At 37.9% G+C, this 20,414-nt stretch overlaps 1 protein-coding gene across 5 annotated transcripts in view; it reads left to right on the top strand.

Moving 5' to 3' along the window:
- Window positions 1–790: 790 nt before the first annotated feature.
- ARHGAP5 (Rho GTPase activating protein 5) overlaps window positions 791–20,414 on the top strand; it is a 76,569-nt gene continuing 56,945 nt past the window's right edge. For 3 of the 5 annotated variants that reach the window (XM_057720942.1, XM_057720939.1, XM_057720943.1), the window contains exons 1-2: window positions 1,082–1,303; window positions 11,950–15,837. In XM_057720942.1, the coding sequence (XP_057576925.1) occupies window positions 12,118–15,837 (3,720 nt within the window). In that variant the 5' untranslated portion in view covers window positions 1,082–1,303; window positions 11,950–12,117. Of the gene's footprint in view, window positions 924–1,081; window positions 1,304–7,510; window positions 7,750–11,949; window positions 15,838–20,414 lie in introns of those variants that run through there. The other 2 variants (XM_057720940.1, XM_057720941.1) reach the window with 2 other exon arrangements.

Here is a 20,414-nt window from a genome sequence, read left to right as displayed (position 1 = left end):
GAACGGACTAAACCAAGGGCCTGCCTCCGTCCCTGTGCGCCGTCGACGGAGGAATGGATTCTTCTTGCTCTCATGGAGTTTTGCCTTCTGGGTGAGTACGGCACCGGGTCCCGGGCGGGTGATGTCTGTAGTTGGTCAGCGATCCCAGGCAGAAAACCGGCTACACACACAGGAGCATACACGCAAGTATGTCCCTGAGAACGAGCTTGGGCGCATATTTTCCTCTCTCGAATTCTTTCATGCTCAGAGACCGTAGGCTGATTTATCGAAAATCATTCAGTGCCCATGCGATGTTTTGCAAGGGCTAACAATATCAGGTTCCTTTGCAGTACTGTGGTTTGCTCTCAGTTACGGCCAGAAACCGGAACAGAACGAAAGGGAGAAAGCAGGAAAGGTTTGGAGACGACCGTGCTCAGGGCTGCATGGTCTGCAGCTTCTGAAGCGTGGAGGATGGGACGGAGGAGGAGCAGAATACGGAGAAAGGGAAAAGCAGAGGAAAAATACTCACGCCAATGGGTAAAAGGGAAAAGGTGAGAAGGAATGGAGTAGGAGAGGAACCAATGGGTGGGAGGGACGGAGGAAGAAGGGGGAAGGGCAGAAGCCAATGGGGGAGCCGGGACGCGAGCGAGGACGCGGCCCCGCGCGCTCGCTCGCTCGCTCGCTCCCTCCCTCCGGCTCCGGCGCTCGCGCCTTCCCAGGCTCCCGGGAGACGAGGGCAGGGGCGGGGCCCAGCCGGGCTCGCGGCGCGGGAGGCGTCGCGAGGTGAGGGCGGCGGGGGCGGGGGATTGTGGAGAGGGCGGTGCGGGTGCGCGCGCGCGCGCCCCGTCGAGGCTGCGGCGCCGCTCCGCCCCCGGCCGGCTGTGTGGCAGCGCGCGCGCGCGCGCGCGTGCGTTCCGGCGGTGCGCGCCGGCAGAGATGCTGAGGTAAAGTTCGGGAGAGAGGGAGAGATCCGTCAGCGCGAGGGAGCCCGAGTGGCCGCCATTACTGAGCCCGGCGCGGCGGCGGGCGCCGGGGAAGGGGGGAGGGACGGGGCCGCCGCCGGTGGCGAGGAGGGAGGGAGGGCGGGTTACCCGGCCGCGGGAGCCGAAGGGCTTGAGGTTTCGGGGCGTGTGTGTTGGGGAGGGCGGGGGGAGGTGGCTGAAGGGACGCGGCGCTCGGTGAGCGCGCCGGGGAAGAGAGGCGAGCAGAGAGTGGAGGAGGAGGAGGCGGCGGCGGCGGGAGCGCTCCCCAGGAATGTCGCTGCCGCCGCCACCGCCGGGGCCGCTGCCGTTGAGGAGGAGACGGAGGAGACCGACGGTGTTAGGTAGGACCTTGCGACTCCCCGCTCCTCTGGGCCTGCCCGCTCGCCCCCTCCCCGCCGGCGACCCTCCCGCTACCCGCTGTCCCGCTCGGTCGCCGCCGCCGGTTGTAACCAGTTCAAGGGGCTGGGGCCCCGCAGCCGCCGAGGGGAGCCTGGCGCCGCGCTCGGTCCTCGCAGGCCAGGGCGGGGAGCGGCTGCCGTGGGGGGAATACGGGCGGCGTGAAGGGCAGAGCGGCCGGGGGAGGGGGCGCTTTCTCCACAGGTGACGGGGCAGGGGTCGGCGGAGGCCTGGTGGGCGCCGGGGGGCGCGCGGGCCCCGCCGGGCGTCCGCTCTCGCCCGCCGCCCTTACTTGCCCTGGTCTCGGATGGTGCGTGGGGGAGGAAGGTGGCGGTGTCTGTTGGCCGGGTGGCTGCTGTTAACGAGTTCCACCTGGAAGGGGGAGAGGGGGTGGGCGCATATTCGTGGAGACGGTCTTCGTTGCAAACTTGGGCGCCTTTCTGGGGCATCGGCCCTTTCACTTTTTTCCCCTAGTTCCCCCAGTCCTCCCTGGGTTCTGTTCACCAATTTCCCATCTGCTCCTAAAGCTCGGGGTAGGATATGAGAAGTTGCACTGCGCAACCAAAACACGGAGTCGTAAGGGTTGACTGCGACTGGGTTGAGGCTTTGATATTGAGTGTTCGCTAGAAAAACCTCTAGATTCTCCCTCTGTTTCCAGTAAAGAAAAGTATCGGGGTGGGGGTGGGGAGCTGCGCGGGAGCGCGCGCGCACTTATCCACACATAAATACACTCGCTCCCTCACACCCTCCCTCTCCAGCGTTATTAGAAATGCAAGTGAGGTGGAGGCTCTGGGTGTAGCTGAGGCTGAAAGGTGCTCGGAAGTCAAGGCAAACTATCAGGACGTTTAGTAAAATTTCGAGAAAGTTGTAGGGGAGACGCTTGTGCTTTTACAGTATGATAGAAATCCAGTTTGGGCCCATGCTTAATATATGGGGATTTAAATGTTTTAAACCTAGGCCCAAATAGGCATGCAGATGGTGCGTACGCGCATTTTTAAGTTTAAATTCCCAACGATAATTTGCTTTTGCCTTTGTGATTGGTAGGAAACGACATCGTTTTTTAAAAAGTGTTCGGGCATAAGACATTGAAATACGTCGCTGCGTTTACTCATCTTTGCTTCTGTGTCGTCTACAGGTGTTGGGTTTGCCGACTCCACTTAAATCCAAAACCAGTATTCCATTTGAACAGTATATTAGGGAGTATTTATTTCCATTGATGTTCTTCATTTCAGGCAATATTCTCTAAGTCTCCATTTAAGATGGTTCTAAACAAAAATTTGATCTAGATTAAACTGTTAAGAAAAATATTTAGTTAAGTAAAATCTCTTAATGTGTTTGGAAGTGTTTTGCTGTCAATTCCAGTTTATTTGGCTTTAATGTGATAAAACTATTCTTATTTAGTATTTTTAGGTAAACATACTGACCATATAGGTAATCTACTAGACAGGTTCCAGATTTTTGCTCCATTTTAAATTGCTTTCTCATTTTTGGCTCTTTCATCTGTTCTTGTTGATAACCCACATTTCTCGTATCAATAGATAAGACGAAGGGACTGATAAATGCAGATCACCAAAAACTTCCATAGGCCTTGGAGCATGTGACTAAACATACGTGATTGAAAAGCTGGGTATGCCGATGCATTTAACTTTCAAGAAATAGTGCATTTAACTTTCAAGAAATAGCACTATTGATTGATTGACTTAAAGCAAAAATTAGAGCAATACAGGTGATTAGATGACAATTTGTCATGTGTAGGCTACATTTTTTTAACCCACCTCAGCATGTCTTAATTTTACCATTCTTTGTACATTACTTGTGTAAGAGCATCGGAGAATGGGATGTGTGACACTTTGATGTAAGAAAGAATTCTGATATCTTTATCCATTTTTAGCACCCCTCCCCCACATTTAAATTACTTTAGCAATTTAGAAGTTGTATTGCAAAATTAATATCTTAATTCTGTCCCATGGTACTTATCCTAAATGTTTTGAAACCATGTCCTCACCCCCCTCTTTTTCTGTTTGAAAGGCAGATTTAAATCTGTACACTTACTCTTTTGGAGAAAATTATTTTGACCTTGAAAATTAAGGTTTTTAAGGAATAAAATACTGTATTTACATTCTTATTTTTGGAATTGAAGTTATGGTACAGCTTAGAATAATAGTTTTGTAACTCACTTTTAAATTGAAAAAAAGTTATTTCTCAAGAAGACTGTGTTAATTAGCAGGACTTAAGTGTTGCCTTTAGTATTCATTTTTTAAATATGAAATAACATAATAGAGATTTTCTGGGTAGCTACAGAATGTTTTAATGTTTCTATAGAAACTTCAGTTTCCATAGATATTATTTTAAAAGCTATTTATTTGGGCTGATTTTTTTCTTTGCACACCAAGAAAGTGTATAGATCATGTAGATGACTCAAGAAGCGTATAGTGTTTTGTTAGTAATGTTTGTGTTCCTAAAGGATGTTTGTAAAATACATTTGAAGTACACCAAGGGAGTTTGGTTTTTTAAAAAAACTGTGGAGAAACTTTATAAAGTGATCCATTATTTGGTGACTTGAGTAATCAAGCCCTACTTGTTTAAGTGGAGGTTGTTGATAATTTTCTCAAACTAGGAAAATTAAGAAAAATAGTTGAGTGCTAAAAATTTTAAGTATGAACTTTAATTAATTTTCAAATTCTGTTTCTTGGATCCCTTTTGGATTTTTGCTGGATGTCTTGAGACTTCCTATGAGACCCCACCCTTCCAAACCAGGGCAGCCTTTATTTTTGTCTATTAAATGTATTGTATCAGTACTTAAATAGAAGAATTCCTTTGAAAAAAGAAATCATCTGCATTAAAAATTTTTTGAAAGCCTCCAATTTGTATTCATTAATTCAGATTTACTTTTGGTGCTTACTATGCCTGGCCTTAGAGGTACCGAGATAGGTTAGAGATGATGAATAGGTTAGAGATGATGAAACTCAAGCTATAGTTAAAGCCTAGTAACTTTACAGCAGTAAATAGTTACAAGTAATAAGAGATGCAGAAAAGAGAACCACTGTTTCTTTCAGGGCCTCTGTGGGAAACCTTTACAGAGGAAGCATATGAATTTGGATTTTTGGACTGCAAGTAGGAGTTAGAATGTAAGAGAGATAAAAATGGTTACTGTTTTTGTTTTGACTGTATTGCAGAGGTAGACTGTCCACAATTCCTTAGATTTGCAGTCAGATAAAATAGGTTGTTAATGTTTGGTCATGCCTGTGTGTTTTACTCCTTAGAATTAGACTTGGGGGAAAAGTTATGCATAACTTTGTGATTTTAGGGTTAAAATATGACTAGTATGTTCCATTTGGTTAGATTCTCAAGCTTTTCATCATGAAGAATTACTGGAAAGTGAATTTTCATTTTTCTAGCTTTGTATTAGATTTAGTCTATTTTATTATCCCTGACCAATATTTTATTGAGCGGGTAGGCACTGTGAGTGATACAAGGAAATATAAAATATTGCTCCCTTAAAAGAGAGTACAGCTTTGGTCGGGAGTGAGCTTGACAATTTAGGAATAGTTAAATGCCAGTTAAAAACAGTAGAAGAGCCTTATACAAGGTAGTATATACTGATTAAAAATTTGGTGTAAAGGACCTTAGATAAAGGAGATGTCATTTGGAAGATAAATAGGAGTGGGATAAGTGTGAAAAAAGGCATTAAGTTAGTGACACCTGGGACCCAAAGCACAGGGAAGTGTGGATAAATTGACAGGTGAGGGGAAAATATAAGTTAAATATGTAAAAGCATCCGTCTGTATGTTGTGAGCCAAATTGAAGGATTTGGGGAAAAGTAAGAAGGTTAAGAGAAGGAGTAATGGGAAATAAAACATTACTTCTGCATTATTATCCTTGTTACTATATTTGGCATTATCAAACGGCCTTGGAAAACTCATTCTTTGGCTTCTGATAGGGTATATAGTTCACTTTCTTCCTAGTGATCCAATATTGTGATCCAATATTTTATGTTTCTATACTTGCCTTTCCAGAGTCAAAAGATATCTCTTTTTATTTGCTTTATTTTTTATTTTGGTTGATTGTTAAAGAGAAGATAGAAAATTAACATTCCTATGATCTGGGAAACTGAGATCCAGATTTCTACTCTTCTCTGTAAGTTTGTAAATCTTTGGATGCTTGTTACAAAGAAAATTAAATCAAATGGTCTCTTAAATAATTTTCTGAAGTTTATGATCTTGAAATTGATGCTACTAATCTTGACTTTGCCTCATTTCATTTCTGTATTTTCATTTGTCTTGGTAATACTGTCACCTGAAACTCAAGTGATAGCACCATCTGTTGCTGAGACTGATTAGTTTTTCTTTAAGAAACGTTGACTCATTTGTCTTTCTTTTACCTAGCAGCCAGTCACCAAGGTCTTTGTCTTGGACTGCTCTTTTTAGTTCTGTGATAGTTCAGGTGCTTTCAAGCCTCTAGTATTTGTCCATCTCTTGGGCATTGTGCCCCAACAAATCCAATTTCGTATTCCACTTCTAATCTAGAATGGCTTCTTATTGCTCATTACAAGGTGTAATTTATGTTTGCCCTTGAAGACTTCCTGTAGATCTTAAATCTTCAGAGATAAATAAGAAATAGGTCTCCACTTTCCAACATGGCAACTGTGCTCAGCCACTCCACCCTAATCACACACCAGGAAAGACTTCTTTTTAAAGTCCAAATCCAGTCTGTTTTTCAAAGTTTACTCAGATCCTGTAATCTGTTGCAGAGGTCTGTAGATTATAGCCTCTGGACTGAATCCAGCTTGCTGCCTGTTTTTGTTTTAATGAATTTTTACATTTTGAAATGATTGAAACAGAAGAATAATATTTTGTGATGTGTGAAAATTATATGGAATTCAAATTTTATTGTCCATAAATGATCAATGGTCATTTATGTAAGTATTGTCTGTGGCTGTAATATTTACTGTCTGGCCTTTTATGGAAAAAGTTTTCCAAGCCCTGACCTATTCCAGTTTGTTCTGATTTTTCATTTCTTTGAATTCCTATTACATTTATCAGTTCCATAGTATAGCATATTGCCTGTGACTCCTCAGCTATGGTATTAAATATAAAGTTTCTTAAAAATAGTGGGGAAAGTGTTTTTCAGCCTTTAAAAAAAATCCATGTCTCCTTTTTAGTCTATACCCCTTTTTGAGATTCTTATTTGACCACTTAATGTTCCCATAATTAAGAAAATTGTTAAACTTAATGTAGTTTGTTTTCCCTCCTGTGTAGCATTACAATAGTCAATGTCACATTATGCCCTTCCCCCACTTCTCAGTTCTCCAAAGTGAGAAGAAAGGACTCAGATGCTGGAAGGGAGCATACTCATAGCCTAGCTTAGTAGACGTCTCTATACACACCTTTATATCCTCAAAACTTCTGACATAAATTTAAGCAAATAGTAGCTAAGTATATATAAGTACAGTATATACTTAATGGATTGTTTACATAGGTTGATGTAAATGATGTTACCGTTGGTTCTTCCCTTTTCGCCACAGAATAAGGAAATGGATTAGGAAGAGTTAATGACTTTGACCCTGTGTCCTCAGAGGCAACATGTTATTAGAAGGTGTGGATTAAAAATAGGATAGGCAGTTAATCTGTTTGGGAATAGTTCACATCATTGCTTTTCAAATATTTTCTGCAGTGAAACTTTTGCAAACAATAAATACTTGAAATATCAAAAGATAAAAATGAGTAAAAGCAGAATTACTTTTGCTGAGTAGGGTTTGGGGAGATCCCAGAGTACTGCCTACTGAGACCCTTCTGGAAGTACCCTTCAGGCTTAATGTTTATAAACCTATAATTTGTGTTAAGGAGCAGACTAAAGGTCTTGGGGAAAAAACTGGACTTTTTATATTAGAATATTCTGCTATGCTAGACCTTATGGACGCATAATTGTGTGATTTTGTTAACTGTGACTATGAATGTGATGTAAAGATTGTCCAGTGGTTTAGGATTTGAGTCTGGAGATAGATTCATTCAGTCATCAAATACTTGAGCACCCATTGTGTGTCAGGCACTGATCTGAGTGCTGGGAATATGGTAGAAAACAAAACAAAATTTCCATCCTAACAGTTTATCCTGAATCCTGCCAAGATATGCTTCTATAAAGACTATTTCAGGGACTTCCCTGGTGGCGCAGTGGTTAAGAATCCGCTTGCCAGTGCAGGGGTCACGGGTTCAAGCCCTGGTCTGGAAAGATCCCGCGTGCCATGGAGCAGCTAAGCCCGTGCACCACAACTATTGAGCCCGTGTACCTAGAGCCCATGCTCCACAACAAGAGAAGCCACTGCAATGAGAAGCTCATGCAACTAGAGAAAGCCCACGTGCAGCAATGAAGACCCAATGCAGCCAATAAATAAGTAAATAAATAAATTATATTGAGTCCTTAAAAAAAAAAAAAGACTAATTCATAGAAACTTTAGCATTCCTTTCAACGTTAAGATTGTGTGCTTATGTGGTACAAACCTTGGTCAAAGAAAATACAGAATATGATTGAGTCTCCTACAGGTGTTAACGTTGTTTAGTTACCTAGCTATCTTTTATATGTTAAAATGGCTTTTTCATTTCCTCTTCTAGTTTTTACAGCATATATTCGTCATTGAGAATTAGCAACATTAAGAAAAGTATATTTTTGAGGCATTATGCCATATTCATCTTTTAGCATACAGCTGATATTTTTATTCTCAAACTGTTCTAGAGAAGTTTACCAAGATTGTGGAATATATGATAATCTTTGGGCTTGGATCTGTCTTCTGTCTTGAATATTTGTTTATTTAAGGGATATTTTCTGTATTTGACTTAATGAAGATGGAGCACATAATTACAAAGCTGCTGCTTCTGTGTAATTAGGTCTTTGAAATGTAGTTTTCTGTAGTAAATAATTGATTTTAAAACATTTTTAGAGTTCATTGTATGTCAATTAGATCTCAATAAAAGTTCTTAAAAAGTAAAAATAAAAACATTTTTAGGTGTCAAAAATAAAAATTAGATGATTATTCTGGCTGAATACAGGCATACCTCATATTATTGTGCTTCACAGATACTGTGCTTTTGCACATTGAAGATTTTTGGCAACCCTGTGTAGAGCAAGTCTATAGATGCCATTTTTTCAACAGCATTATTTTTTAATTAAGGTACATACATTTTTTTTTAGACATAATGGTATTGCACACTTAATAGACTGCAGTATAGTGTAAAGATAACTTTCATATGCACTGAGAAACCAAAAAATTCACGTGACTTACTTTATTGTAATATTTGCTTTTTTGTGGTGGTCTGCAACCAAACCTGCAATATCTCCGAGGTATGCCTGTACATTATTGTAAATCATAGTCTTTATTCTGATGGCTTAATTTTTGACAGAAAATTTTGGGACCTTGAATATATGTGTATTTCCTCCATAAATAGCTTTAGAAAATCTTTTAGATTAATAAATTATAGCACTTATTTAGTAAACCTAACATGCTTTACTTTTTTTTAACCAAAGAATTAAGAACATTTGATTTAAATACATATTAGGATTCATGCATTTGTTGAATAGCTACTATGTGGGAAGAACTGTTCTGGGCTCTTGGGATATGATGATGGAATGAACAGATTTGTGCCTTTGTGCATCTTTATTAAACCTGGCATGAGATGGGGAGAGGGATAGAGTTAATGACAAATAATAAAGAAGTAAGTTGTATAGTAAGCTAGGAGGGTGAGCAAAGGGGAATTTGGGGAGTACTAGGAAATGTGAGTGCAAAGGTAGGAACATATTTATCTTGTTGAGCAACAGTTCAGGGTTCCTCCTTGTGACTGGAATAGAATGAGAATGGGGAGTATGAGAATAGATCAGAGAGTAAGATAGGGTTGGAGAAGGTAGATCTTGTAAAAAGCCATTGAAAGGACTTGGCTTTTACTTTTAGGAGCCACTGGAGAGTTTTGAGCAAAAGAAAGGGAGGATCTGACTTATGTTTTAAAAGAAATACTCTGGCTGCTCTGTAAACAGACTGGGGAAGAGGAGAAGGAGTGGAAGCAGAGAAATTAGTTTAGTAGCCTTTGGAATAATCCAGAGCCAGAGATGACAGTGGGGTGAGATCAGAGTTATAGCAATAAAGGTAGTGAAAAGTGATAAATTCTGGATGTATTTTGAAGATAGGGCCAGCAAGAATTTCCTGACACAGTATAGTAACTTAAAAGTGTAAAATCTTTTTAAAATATACTTTTTACTGATTAACAAGTAGAAGAGTTTTGTGAAAAGGTACAAAACAAAATTTAGTTTAAATCCAGAATTACTAAGAATCTTTTCAGTTTCCTAGATTCCCAGTAGAACTTAAATTTTTTTTTTGCAGAAAGCCACTTCATGCTATTAAAACTCCATTAAAAGGAGCATGTTATGTTTGAATGGCTTAAAATATCTCAGAAAACTTAGTTGTAGTGATAGCTTCATTTCAGCAGACAATTGTAGGACAGTTCCACTCAAAAATTATATATTGTCATTAATTTCTGTAAGCATACTTAATCTAAATGTTTACTTGAAATGAAAGTTTATAGGATAATTTTAAAGGCAGGATGAAAAACTGCATTGCAGACTGTTAAAAGCAGCACTAATGCTTAAGAAAGTAAAGATTGGTCATCAAGAGACTCATCTTAACCCTGTAACTTTGAGTAGGTCATTGTTGCTTTTATCTTGGTTTCTTCATGAGCAAAACTAAGCATGATACTAGGTGTTAGAGAAAATGAGATATTTTTATTTATATGAAAATAAAATTATGTCTGAAATAGAAAAGATATGTCTGGATCAACATAGTCAAATATTACCATTAAAAATATTTGAAAGAAATTTTCAAATTAAATCAAGCAGGCTGCCTATAGATTGGCCATTAGCTTATTAGTGGTAACTCAGGGAAAAAAAAAAAAAAAAAAAAACACCCAAAAACAAACAAACTACAAAAAGAAACAAAAACAGAAGGCATTCTTTTTTTCTGAGCACGTAAGAAATCCTACCTTAGTTAGTTAATGGAGGGCAGTTTTGATTTGGATAGTGAGGGTCAGTGGATAATTCATGTATGTGTAAACTCTCCAAGTGTCTGAAAGTAGATTTCCTTATAACCTACTACAGCCAGCCTCTCGAGAGCTGTCTTTCTCCCTTGAGGTGGTAATACCATACTCACTCAAACAAATGGCAAAATCTTTTTGAGAGCAGAATGATGACAATTTTTTTTGCTAGTCTAGGGTTTCTCAAACTTTTTAAAATCTGAAAACACTTTTTGAAACTAAAACTTCTGAGTTAAGTAAACCTGTAAATCAGATAAAAGGAGGCACTGCTGCTCTGATGAAGAGTTGGAGAGAGCGACTATTTATTTGCCCAGCATTCTCTCCCACCTCTAGATGAAAGAATTTTCCCACCAGAATTTGAAAATCACCATTTGGTGACTCATGACATAAGCTCTGGATCTGACTTCAAAATACCAGCAGGTAGTCTGCATGAGAGCATTGTTAGAAAAAAAAAACCATGGATTTTCCTCACTGTGTCTAATTGGTAGTTTAGTGTGAATTTGGTGTAAACCATAAATGTCATAGAAAGCTATCTTGTTTTTAATTTAAACTTTAGTATTTGTAATTCAGATACTGTCACTAATAAATTAATTAGGATGTGTTTAAGCCTTAGTATAAAAAATTATCCTCAGTATGGTAGAGTTTTATTCCTCTGTTATATAAAAAGCCTTCCAGTTTTCAGTGACTGATGAAAGAATGATGACTTCACACCTCCACTCATCTTCGTTTACTTTTAAGGCCCTTTTCTTTCCGAAACTTTAAAAATTCATTTCGTGATAGTATTTTTATTTCTACTCTTATACTCTATAACTTTAGATAGAAAAGTATCTCAGTCTTTTGAGGTTTATGCTTTAGGAGAGCGTAAATGATTCTTTTAATGTGTTTCGATAAGTATATGTAAAAAATATTAACAAAGATGTGACTGTTACAACAAGGATTAGATTTGTAGTTGGAATCTTTTTACAATACTCAGGTCCCATATGACTTTGTATTGTTACTTCTCTATTAACTACTTTGTGTCTCTTAAGCTGGAAAGCAGGGGACAGTCTTAAACTTCTTTGAATTGCTCTTAGTTTTCAGAATAGAAGCTTAACTATTGAAAAGTTAATAAAGAGCTATATGTAGTTCCAGTGTTTATACTGTTTAATGTAAAAATTTCCAAAAGTAGTCACTGATTATGTTTTCTTTTGATACACATTTAAAAGAGTATCTTCTGCAATTTTTTGCTTGCCTAGTAAGAAAGAAGGATAGACCTTATATTCTACTGTGTTTTCAAATTTTTCTTGATTGTTAGTTGTGGAAACACTGCTATTTTCACAAACTAATTTCCCTTTTTATCACTATTTATAACTTTGTCATCCAGTTAGTTCACTGTTGTCTTTTTGGTAAATACCCATTAAGTAGCCCAATTATTATTTTATGCTGTTTAGGAAAAGAATGTTAAACTTGGTGCTAAGTGCAAATACTCAGTTTGAGCATGTGTAATTCATGATTAAGATTTGTCCTTTTTCTCTTTCTAGGAAGATGATCCATATGATCTTGAAGACCTTTCTGCACAGAAATGAGGGAAATACAAAGAACCAAATATAGTTCTGAAATTCGGGATCTGTATTTTGGAATGATTTTATTTTCAGAATGAGAAATATATCTGGTTATCTTTATGAATGTAGAGACATGACAGGAGAGTTATGATGGCAAAAAACAAAGAGCCTCGCCCCCCATCCTATACCATCAGTGTAGTTGGACTCTCTGGGACTGAAAAAGACAAAGGTAACTGTGGAGTTGGAAAGTCTTGTTTGTGCAATAGATTTGTACGCTCAAAAGCAGATGAATATTATCCAGAGCATACTTCTGTGCTTAGCACCATTGACTTTGGAGGACGAGTGGTGAACAATGATCACTTTTTGTACTGGGGTGACATAACACAAAGTGGTGAAGATGGAGTAGAATGCAAAATTCATGTCATTGAACAAACTGAGTTCATTGATGACCAGACTTTCTTGCCTCATCGGAGTACGAATTTGCAACCATATATAAAACGTGCAGCTGCCGCTAAATTGCAGTCAGCAGAAAAACTGATGTACATTTGCACTGATCAACTAGGCTTGGAGCAAGACTTTGAACAGAAGCAAATGCCTGAAGGGAAGCTCAATGTAGATGGATTTTTATTGTGCATTGACGTAAGTCAGGGATGCAATAGGAAGTTTGATGATCAACTTAAATTTGTGAATAACCTTTTTGTCCAACTATCAAAATCAAAAAAACCTGTAATAATAGCAGCAACTAAATGTGACGAATGTGTGGATCATTATCTTAGAGAAGTTCAGGCATTTGCTTCAAACAAAAAGAACCTTCTTGTAGTGGAAACATCAGCACGATTTAATGTCAACATTGAGACATGTTTCACTGCACTGGTACAAATGTTGGATAAAACTCGTGGCAAGCCTAAAATTATTCCCTATCTGGATGCTTATAAGACGCAGAGACAACTTGTTGTCACAGCAACAGATAAGTTTGAAAAACTTGTGCAGACTGTGAGAGATTATCATGCAACTTGGAAAACTGTTAGTAACAAATTAAAAAATCATCCTGATTATGAGGAATACATCAACTTAGAGGGAACAAGAAAGGCCAGAAATACATTCTCAAAACATATAGAACAACTTAAACAGGAACATATAAGAAAAAGGAGAGAAGAATATATAAATACTTTACCAAGAGCTTTTAACACTCTTTTACCAAACCTAGAAGAGATTGAACATTTGAATTGGTCAGAAGCTTTGAAGTTAATGGAAAAGAGAGCAGATTTTCAGTTATGTTTTGTGGTGCTAGAAAAAACACCTTGGGATGAAACTGACCATATAGACAAAATTAATGATAGACGGATCCCATTTGACCTCCTGAGCACTTTAGAAGCTGAAAAAGTCTATCAGAACCATGTACAACATCTGATATCAGAGAAGAGGAGGGTAGAAATGAAGGAAAAATTCAAGAAGACTTTGGAAAAAATTCAGTTTATTTCACCTGGGCAGCCGTGGGAGGAAGTTATGTGCTTTGTTATGGAGGATGAAGCCTTCAAATATATCACTGAGGCTGATAGCAAAGAGGTGTATGGTAGGCATCAGCGAGAAATAGTTGAAAAAGCCAAAGAAGAGTTTCAGGAAATGCTTTTCGAACATTCTGAACTTTTTTATGATTTAGATCTTAATGCAACACCTAGTTCAGATAAAATGAGTGAAATTCATACAGTTTTGAGTGAAGAACCTAGATATAAAGCTTTACAGAAACTTGCACCTGATAGGGAGTCTCTTCTACTTAAGCATATAGGATTTGTTTATCATCCCACTAAAGAAACATGTCTTAGTGGCCAAAACTGTACAGACATTAAAGTAGAGCAGTTACTTGCCAGTAGTCTTTTGCAGTTGGATCATGGCCGCTTACGTTTGTATCATGATAGTACCAATATAGATAAAATTAACCTTTTCATTTTAGGGAAGGATGGCCTTGCCCAAGAACTAGCAAATGAGATAAGGACACAATCCACTGATGATGAGTATGCCTTAGATGGAAAAATTTATGAACTTGATCTTCGGCCCATTGATGCCAAGTCGCCTTACTTTTTAAGTCAGTTTTGGACTGCTGCCTTTAAACCACATGGGTGCTTCTGTGTATTTAATTCCATTGAGTCACTGAATTTTATTGGGGAATTTATCGGAAAAATAAGAACTGAAGCTTCTCAGATAAGAAAAGATAAGTATATGGCTAATCTTCCATTTACATTAATTCTGGCTAATCAGAGAGATTCTATTAGTAAGAATCTACCAATTCTCAGGCACCAAGGGCAACAGTTGGCAAACAAGTTACAGTGTCCTTTTGTAGATGTACCTACTGGTACATATCCTCGTAAATTTAATGAAACCCAAATAAAACAAGCTCTAAGAGGGGTATTAGAATCAGTTAAACATAATTTAGATGTGGTGAGCCCAGTTCCCACCAATAAGGATGTGTCAGAGGCTGACTTGAGAATTGTCATGTGTGCCATGTGTGGTGATCCATTTAGTGTGGATCTTATTCTTTCGCCCTTCCTTGATTCTCATTCTTGCAGTGCTGCTCAGGCGGGACAGAGTAATTCCCTAATGCTTGATAAAATCATTGGTGAAAAAAGGAGGCGAATACAGATCACAATATTATCATACCATTCCTCAATTGGAGTAAGGAAAGATGAACTGGTTCATGGGTATATATTAGTGTATTCTGCCAAACGGAAAGCATCAATGGGAATGCTTCGAGCATTTCTGTCAGAAGTTCAGGACACCATTCCTGTACAGCTGGTGGCAGTTACTGACAGCCAAGTAGACTTTTTTGAAAATGAGGCCATCAAAGAGTTAATGACTGAAGGAGAACACATTGCAACTGAGATCACTGCTAAATTTACAGCATTGTATTCTTTATCTCAGTATCATCGGCAAACTGAAGTCTTTACACTGTTTTTCAGTGATGTTCTAGAGAAAAAAAATATGATAGAAAATTCCTATTTATCTGACAGTACAAGGGAATCAACCCATCAAAGTGAAGATGTTTTCCTGCCATCTCCCAGAGACTGTTTTCCCTACAACAACTACCCTGATTCAGATGATGATACAGAAGCACCACCTCCTTATAGTCCAATTGGGGATGATGTACAGTTGCTTCCAACACCTAGTGACCGTTCCAGATATAGGTTAGATTTGGAAGGAAATGAATATCCTATTCACAGCACCCCAAACTGTCATGACCATGAACGCAACCATAAAGTGCCTCCACCTATTAAACCTAAACCAGTTGTACCTAAGACAAATGTGAAAAAATTGGATCCAAACCTTTTAAAAACAATTGAAGCTGGTATTGGTAAAAATCCAAGAAAACAGACTTCCCGGGTGCCTTTGGCACATCCTGAAGATATGGATCCTTCAGATAACTATTCAGAACCCATTGACACAATTTTCAAACACAAGGGCTATTCTGATGAGATGTATGTTGTGCCAGATGATAGTCAGAATCGCATTATTAAAATTCGAAACTCATTTGTAAATAACACTCAAGGAGATGAAGAAAATGGATTCTCTGATAGAATCTCAAAAAGTCATGGGGAGCGGAGGCCTTCAAAATACAAATATAAATCTAAAACCCTATTTAGTAAAGCCAAGTCATACTACAGAAGAACACATTCAGATGCAAGTGATGATGAGGCTTTCCCCACTTCTAAAACGAAAAGAAAAGGAAGACATCGTGGAAGTGAAGAAGATCCACTTCTTTCTCCTGTTGAAACTTGGAAAGGTGGTATTGATAATCCTGCAATCACTTCAGACCAGGAGTTAGATGATAAGAAAATGAAGAAGAAAACCCACAAAGTAAAAGAAGATAAAAAGGTAAGGATAATTTATGGTTTGTGATGTTTCTCAATATGTTTGCTTTTGGCTTCTGAAACATTATTTTTTAAGATAATGGATTTGACATCAGTGAGAACTCAGGCTGCCTGTGTCATTCAGTAAATATAATTGACAGCTCTTTTAAATTTTCTGAATATTTTGTGAGGGCAGATGGTTTTTTGTTACTTATTACATTTTATTTACTTTTGCTTTATCTTACTTGGGGTGGAAGTTTGATTTCATATTCTTCAGCATAAAAGTTCGAGGTGAATATGTGTATTCTCTCTACAGAAACTCAGATATAAAGTGATTTTGTTCATTTTTACTGTTTGTAAGCATCCCATTTGTCTGTTTTTCCCTTTTGATCTACCAGTTTTGCAATACTAATTTGATATTTTGTCATACTTCATTTTATTGTGCTTTGCTTTTTGTGCTTCTCAGATACTGCATTTTTTACAAATTGAAGGTTTGTGGCAACCCTGCAACAAACAAGTCTTCATCAGCACCGTTTTTCCAATAGCATTTGCTTACTTCTTACTTGCTTCTGTGTTACATTTTGGTAATTCTTGCAACAGTCAAAATTTTTCAATTATTTATTATGGTGATCATTGATGTTACTATTGCAAAAAGATTACAGCTCACTGAAGGCTCAGATGATGGTTAACATTTTTTAGACTAGAAAAATAGAAGAAGATCTGGCAAGATTGATCAGATAAAAAGAGAAGGCATAAATAAACACTGAGAATGAAAAGGAATATAATTACAGATAGATCAGATTAATAAGATAGTAGAGAATACTGTCAACAGTTTTATGTCAGCAAATCTGAAAGTTTAAACAAAGTTAAACTCCTCAACAAGAAAGCTTAGAATAATCCTATAACTATTAAATAAATTATGAAGTGGTAGTTAAATCTTGCCACAAAAATACCAGGCCCAGATAATTTTATAGGAGACCATTTTATTGGAGATCATTCCAATGTTCTACAAATCCAGAAAATAGAAAGAATAGGAGAATACATTCTTTAATTCATTCTCTGAAGTTATCTATTCTTAATTCCAGAACCCGTCAAGGATAATATAAGAAAGGAAAATTATAGTCCCATTTTACTTATGAGTGCACATGCAAAAATTCTAAATAAAGTACAGGTCTACAGACCTTTCACTGCAATTTTGAAATCCAGTAACTTCTGAAAATCAAAAGTTTGTTTAGAACTTGGCAGCATAATCTGATTTATCCTGTTCCTGGTGGGATAACTTGAACTGATGTGTGAGGCTACATATGTTCATTGTTTTTCTTATTTAGAGTGAATATCCATATAGTTCACTACAAGTATATTAATGTACTTTAATACAGGTACTGACCCACAGTTTGTTGGGGTTGTTACATAATAGACATTTTTTGTACTGTACAGTATGGATAATAACTAAAATTTTCTGAATTCTAAAATATATCTTACCGTAAGGGTTTTACATAAGGGATTGTGTGTAAAAAGCACTTGATAAAATTTAACTAATTCATGAGAAAGCTGCTAAATTATGAACAGATGAGAACTTACTTGAGAAAAGGTGTCTATAAATATGCAAACAAGTGAAATCTACATTAAATGTCATCCTAATTAGGAAAATGGATTCCCTTTTCAACCACGAACAAGATAGACTATATATGCCATCACCACTTCCAGTCAATATTATACAGAGATCCTAGTTAAAGCAGTAAGATAAGAAAAAGAATTAAAAGCATGAGTGTTGAAAAGTAAGAAACAAAATTGTCATTATTGGCTGATGATATGACTGCCTGTGTAAAAGCCAAAAGGGATCTACAGATAAATTATTAGTATAATAAAAGAACAAAATAGCTCCATATAAGATCAGTAATTGTCAGTTACATCTCTATACATCAGCAATAAACAACTAGAGAAAAATAATCAGAGAAGACACCATTTACAAAGGTGAGGAAGATTATCAAGTGCCTGGGAGTAATTGTAACATATGCAAACCTCTGTGTGGAAAAGTATAAAACTGTTGTAAGACATTAAAGAAGACCTATATAAATGGGGAGCTATTGCCTTCCTATCCATGAATATGGCTTATCATAAAGAAGTTACTGTTTTTTACTGATGTTTAGATTCAGTGTTGTTTCATGCAAAGTATCAAAGATTTTTCAAGAACTTCTGTGTTGATTCTAATACAAATATGGAAGAGTAAATAGTAAATCCAAATATTGAATAGCCAGGACACTTCTGAAGAGGAAAGGCAGAGGTGGAGTGGTGATGATATATGTGCTTGTTCTGTCAGGTTATGTAAAACTTTAGTATTTAACACATGTGGTATTGGCACAGAGACAGGCACATTCACTAGCAAAATAGAACAGAGAACTCCCAAATACACAGACCTCTGACTTGGAGCTGTCCTTCCAAGCTAAGTGAGGCTGTTGAGCATTTGAAATGTGGCTTAGCTGGATTGGGATATACTGCTCTAGAGTGAGTAAAGACTTCCCTGAGACTTGTCATTTTGTCAGATCTAACAGATGAATAGGACTTAACTACGGGAATGGTTGGGTGGATGGAAGAATATTTAATGCTGAATGAATAGAGTGTGCATGTTCTTAAAGGAAGTCACTGTGGCCAGTCATTGATCTAAAGCAGTCGTTGGCAAACTTTCTGTAAAGAGCCAGATAACAATTATTTGAGACTTTGAAGGTAATACATCCTCTGTTACAATTGTTCAGATCTGCTGTTGCAATGCAAAAGCAGCCTTGGAATATGTAAATGAATGAGTATGGCTAACTTTAAAAACAAGCAGCAGGATGGATTGGTCCTGTAGGGGGCTGTGGTTTGCTGATACCTGATCTATGGGAGAGAATAGTACAAGGAGCGACTTGAGAGTAGGGACTAGACTCAGATCTTTTTAGCACTGTTAGGAATTTTTGTTATTTAGCCTAAGAGTAAATTGAAATTAACAGCTAGTGGATCTGAAATCACTTGGTTTCAGTATGGAGTATGGGTTGAGTGATATGGAAGACCAGTAGGCATTTACTGTAGCCTAAGCAAATCATGATGAAAGCTTTGAATAGTTGGAGTGGGGAGGGAGATGGTGGCAATGGACAGCATGGCATGGATTTGAGAAATACTCGATATCTGTAAGATTTGATAATGTATTGCATATGTGGGGGAAGGGTAAAGATGATGAATGAGATAGGAAAGATAGCTCTTTGGTTTCTAGCTTGTGCAGTGTAATCAGTGATGATACTGTTCTTGTTGTAGAGCATTGGAAATTTGCCAGGTTTGGAGTTGAGGGGGGAAGATTTTAAAACTTCTAGAGTTCAAGTGGAGATGTCAAATAGGCAGTTAGATACACAGGTCCTTAGAGAAGAGGTCTGAGTTGGAGATATATATTTAGGAGACAATGAAGTAGAGATAGCAATAGGTGAAATGACCTAGGGAGTGAATACAGAGGAGTGTCTAACGCAACCTTGACCAGTGTTGAATGGCCAAGTAGCAGAGAGGATCCTTAAAGGTAGGGAGAGTAAAATAGACCATTTACCCTTTCTTAGCTGATTCCCTCACTTGTAAATTAGGGATTATAGTGTTTCCCTTGGAATTGTGGTAGAAATTGGAACTATTTGTTTCAAGCACCTGACGTATAGCAGTGCTCAATAAATGCTATTATAGTGTGCTTCAGGCCTGAAATATCCCAGTATACTCTGTGTTTCAGGATAGTCCTTTGTCCCATTTGCTGGATTAGTTTCCTGACCCATTTTAAATTAAATACTCCTGTGGTTTCTGATCCTGAATTTATGCACTTCTTTTCTTTTTTTTTCTCTAAGAGAAAAGTTCTTTCTCTTTACCTTCATTCTTTGATTCCAACATGGGAGCTATAGTCTAGGAATATTTTCTTAGATTCCTTGACATCTGGAAAATCATAACTTTTGGGCATTAGTGGCATCTAAGGAAGTCTCAAAGATCTGTTTCTCTTAATGTGGGCTTAAGTTGTCATTCCTGCCAATCAGAGAAGGCGTTATGCTTAATTGTTTTTTTTTCTGTACCCCCAAATGAGTTTAGTGTTAGTTTTGGGAACAAAACCTCTAAGACATTTCTTGATTTGCAAGGATTTGTAAGGATTATTTTCTTAAATCATGATCCATTATACATATAAACATTTCTCTGTAAAGGAAATCTTGCAAAACAATACCTACTTTATAAGTTATTTTGATTTTCTAGTCTATTACAGTGAAAAAAGAGGTGCTGGTTGTGACCTACTGAATTGATTTCATAAGGGAATGAACTGAATGAGAAAATTTGAGTTGTATAAAATTGCCAGTTTTTAACACATCCATTCAATAAAGTGAGGTATGCTTGTGTTTAAGCTGGTTTTTTCTTCAGTGTCCATTTCATTTCATTGCTGTCCATTTCATTTCATTGCTGTCAGTTTGATTCAAATAGTAAATAGCAGAATACTTGATGAATTTTGTGGTGTATTAGAATAAGCTGGTATTCTAATGATTTTTCATTTTGAGCTTTTTAAAAAATTGTTTTCCTTTCTTATTTCCAGGTCATGAATATTTTCATCCTCTTATT

This window comes from Hippopotamus amphibius, chromosome 2 (genome assembly GCF_030028045.1).
Source record: "Hippopotamus amphibius kiboko isolate mHipAmp2 chromosome 2, mHipAmp2.hap2, whole genome shotgun sequence".
NCBI classification, from domain to species: domain Eukaryota; kingdom Metazoa; phylum Chordata; class Mammalia; order Artiodactyla; family Hippopotamidae; genus Hippopotamus; species Hippopotamus amphibius.
This window is presented reverse-complemented; position numbering and strand designations above follow the sequence as displayed.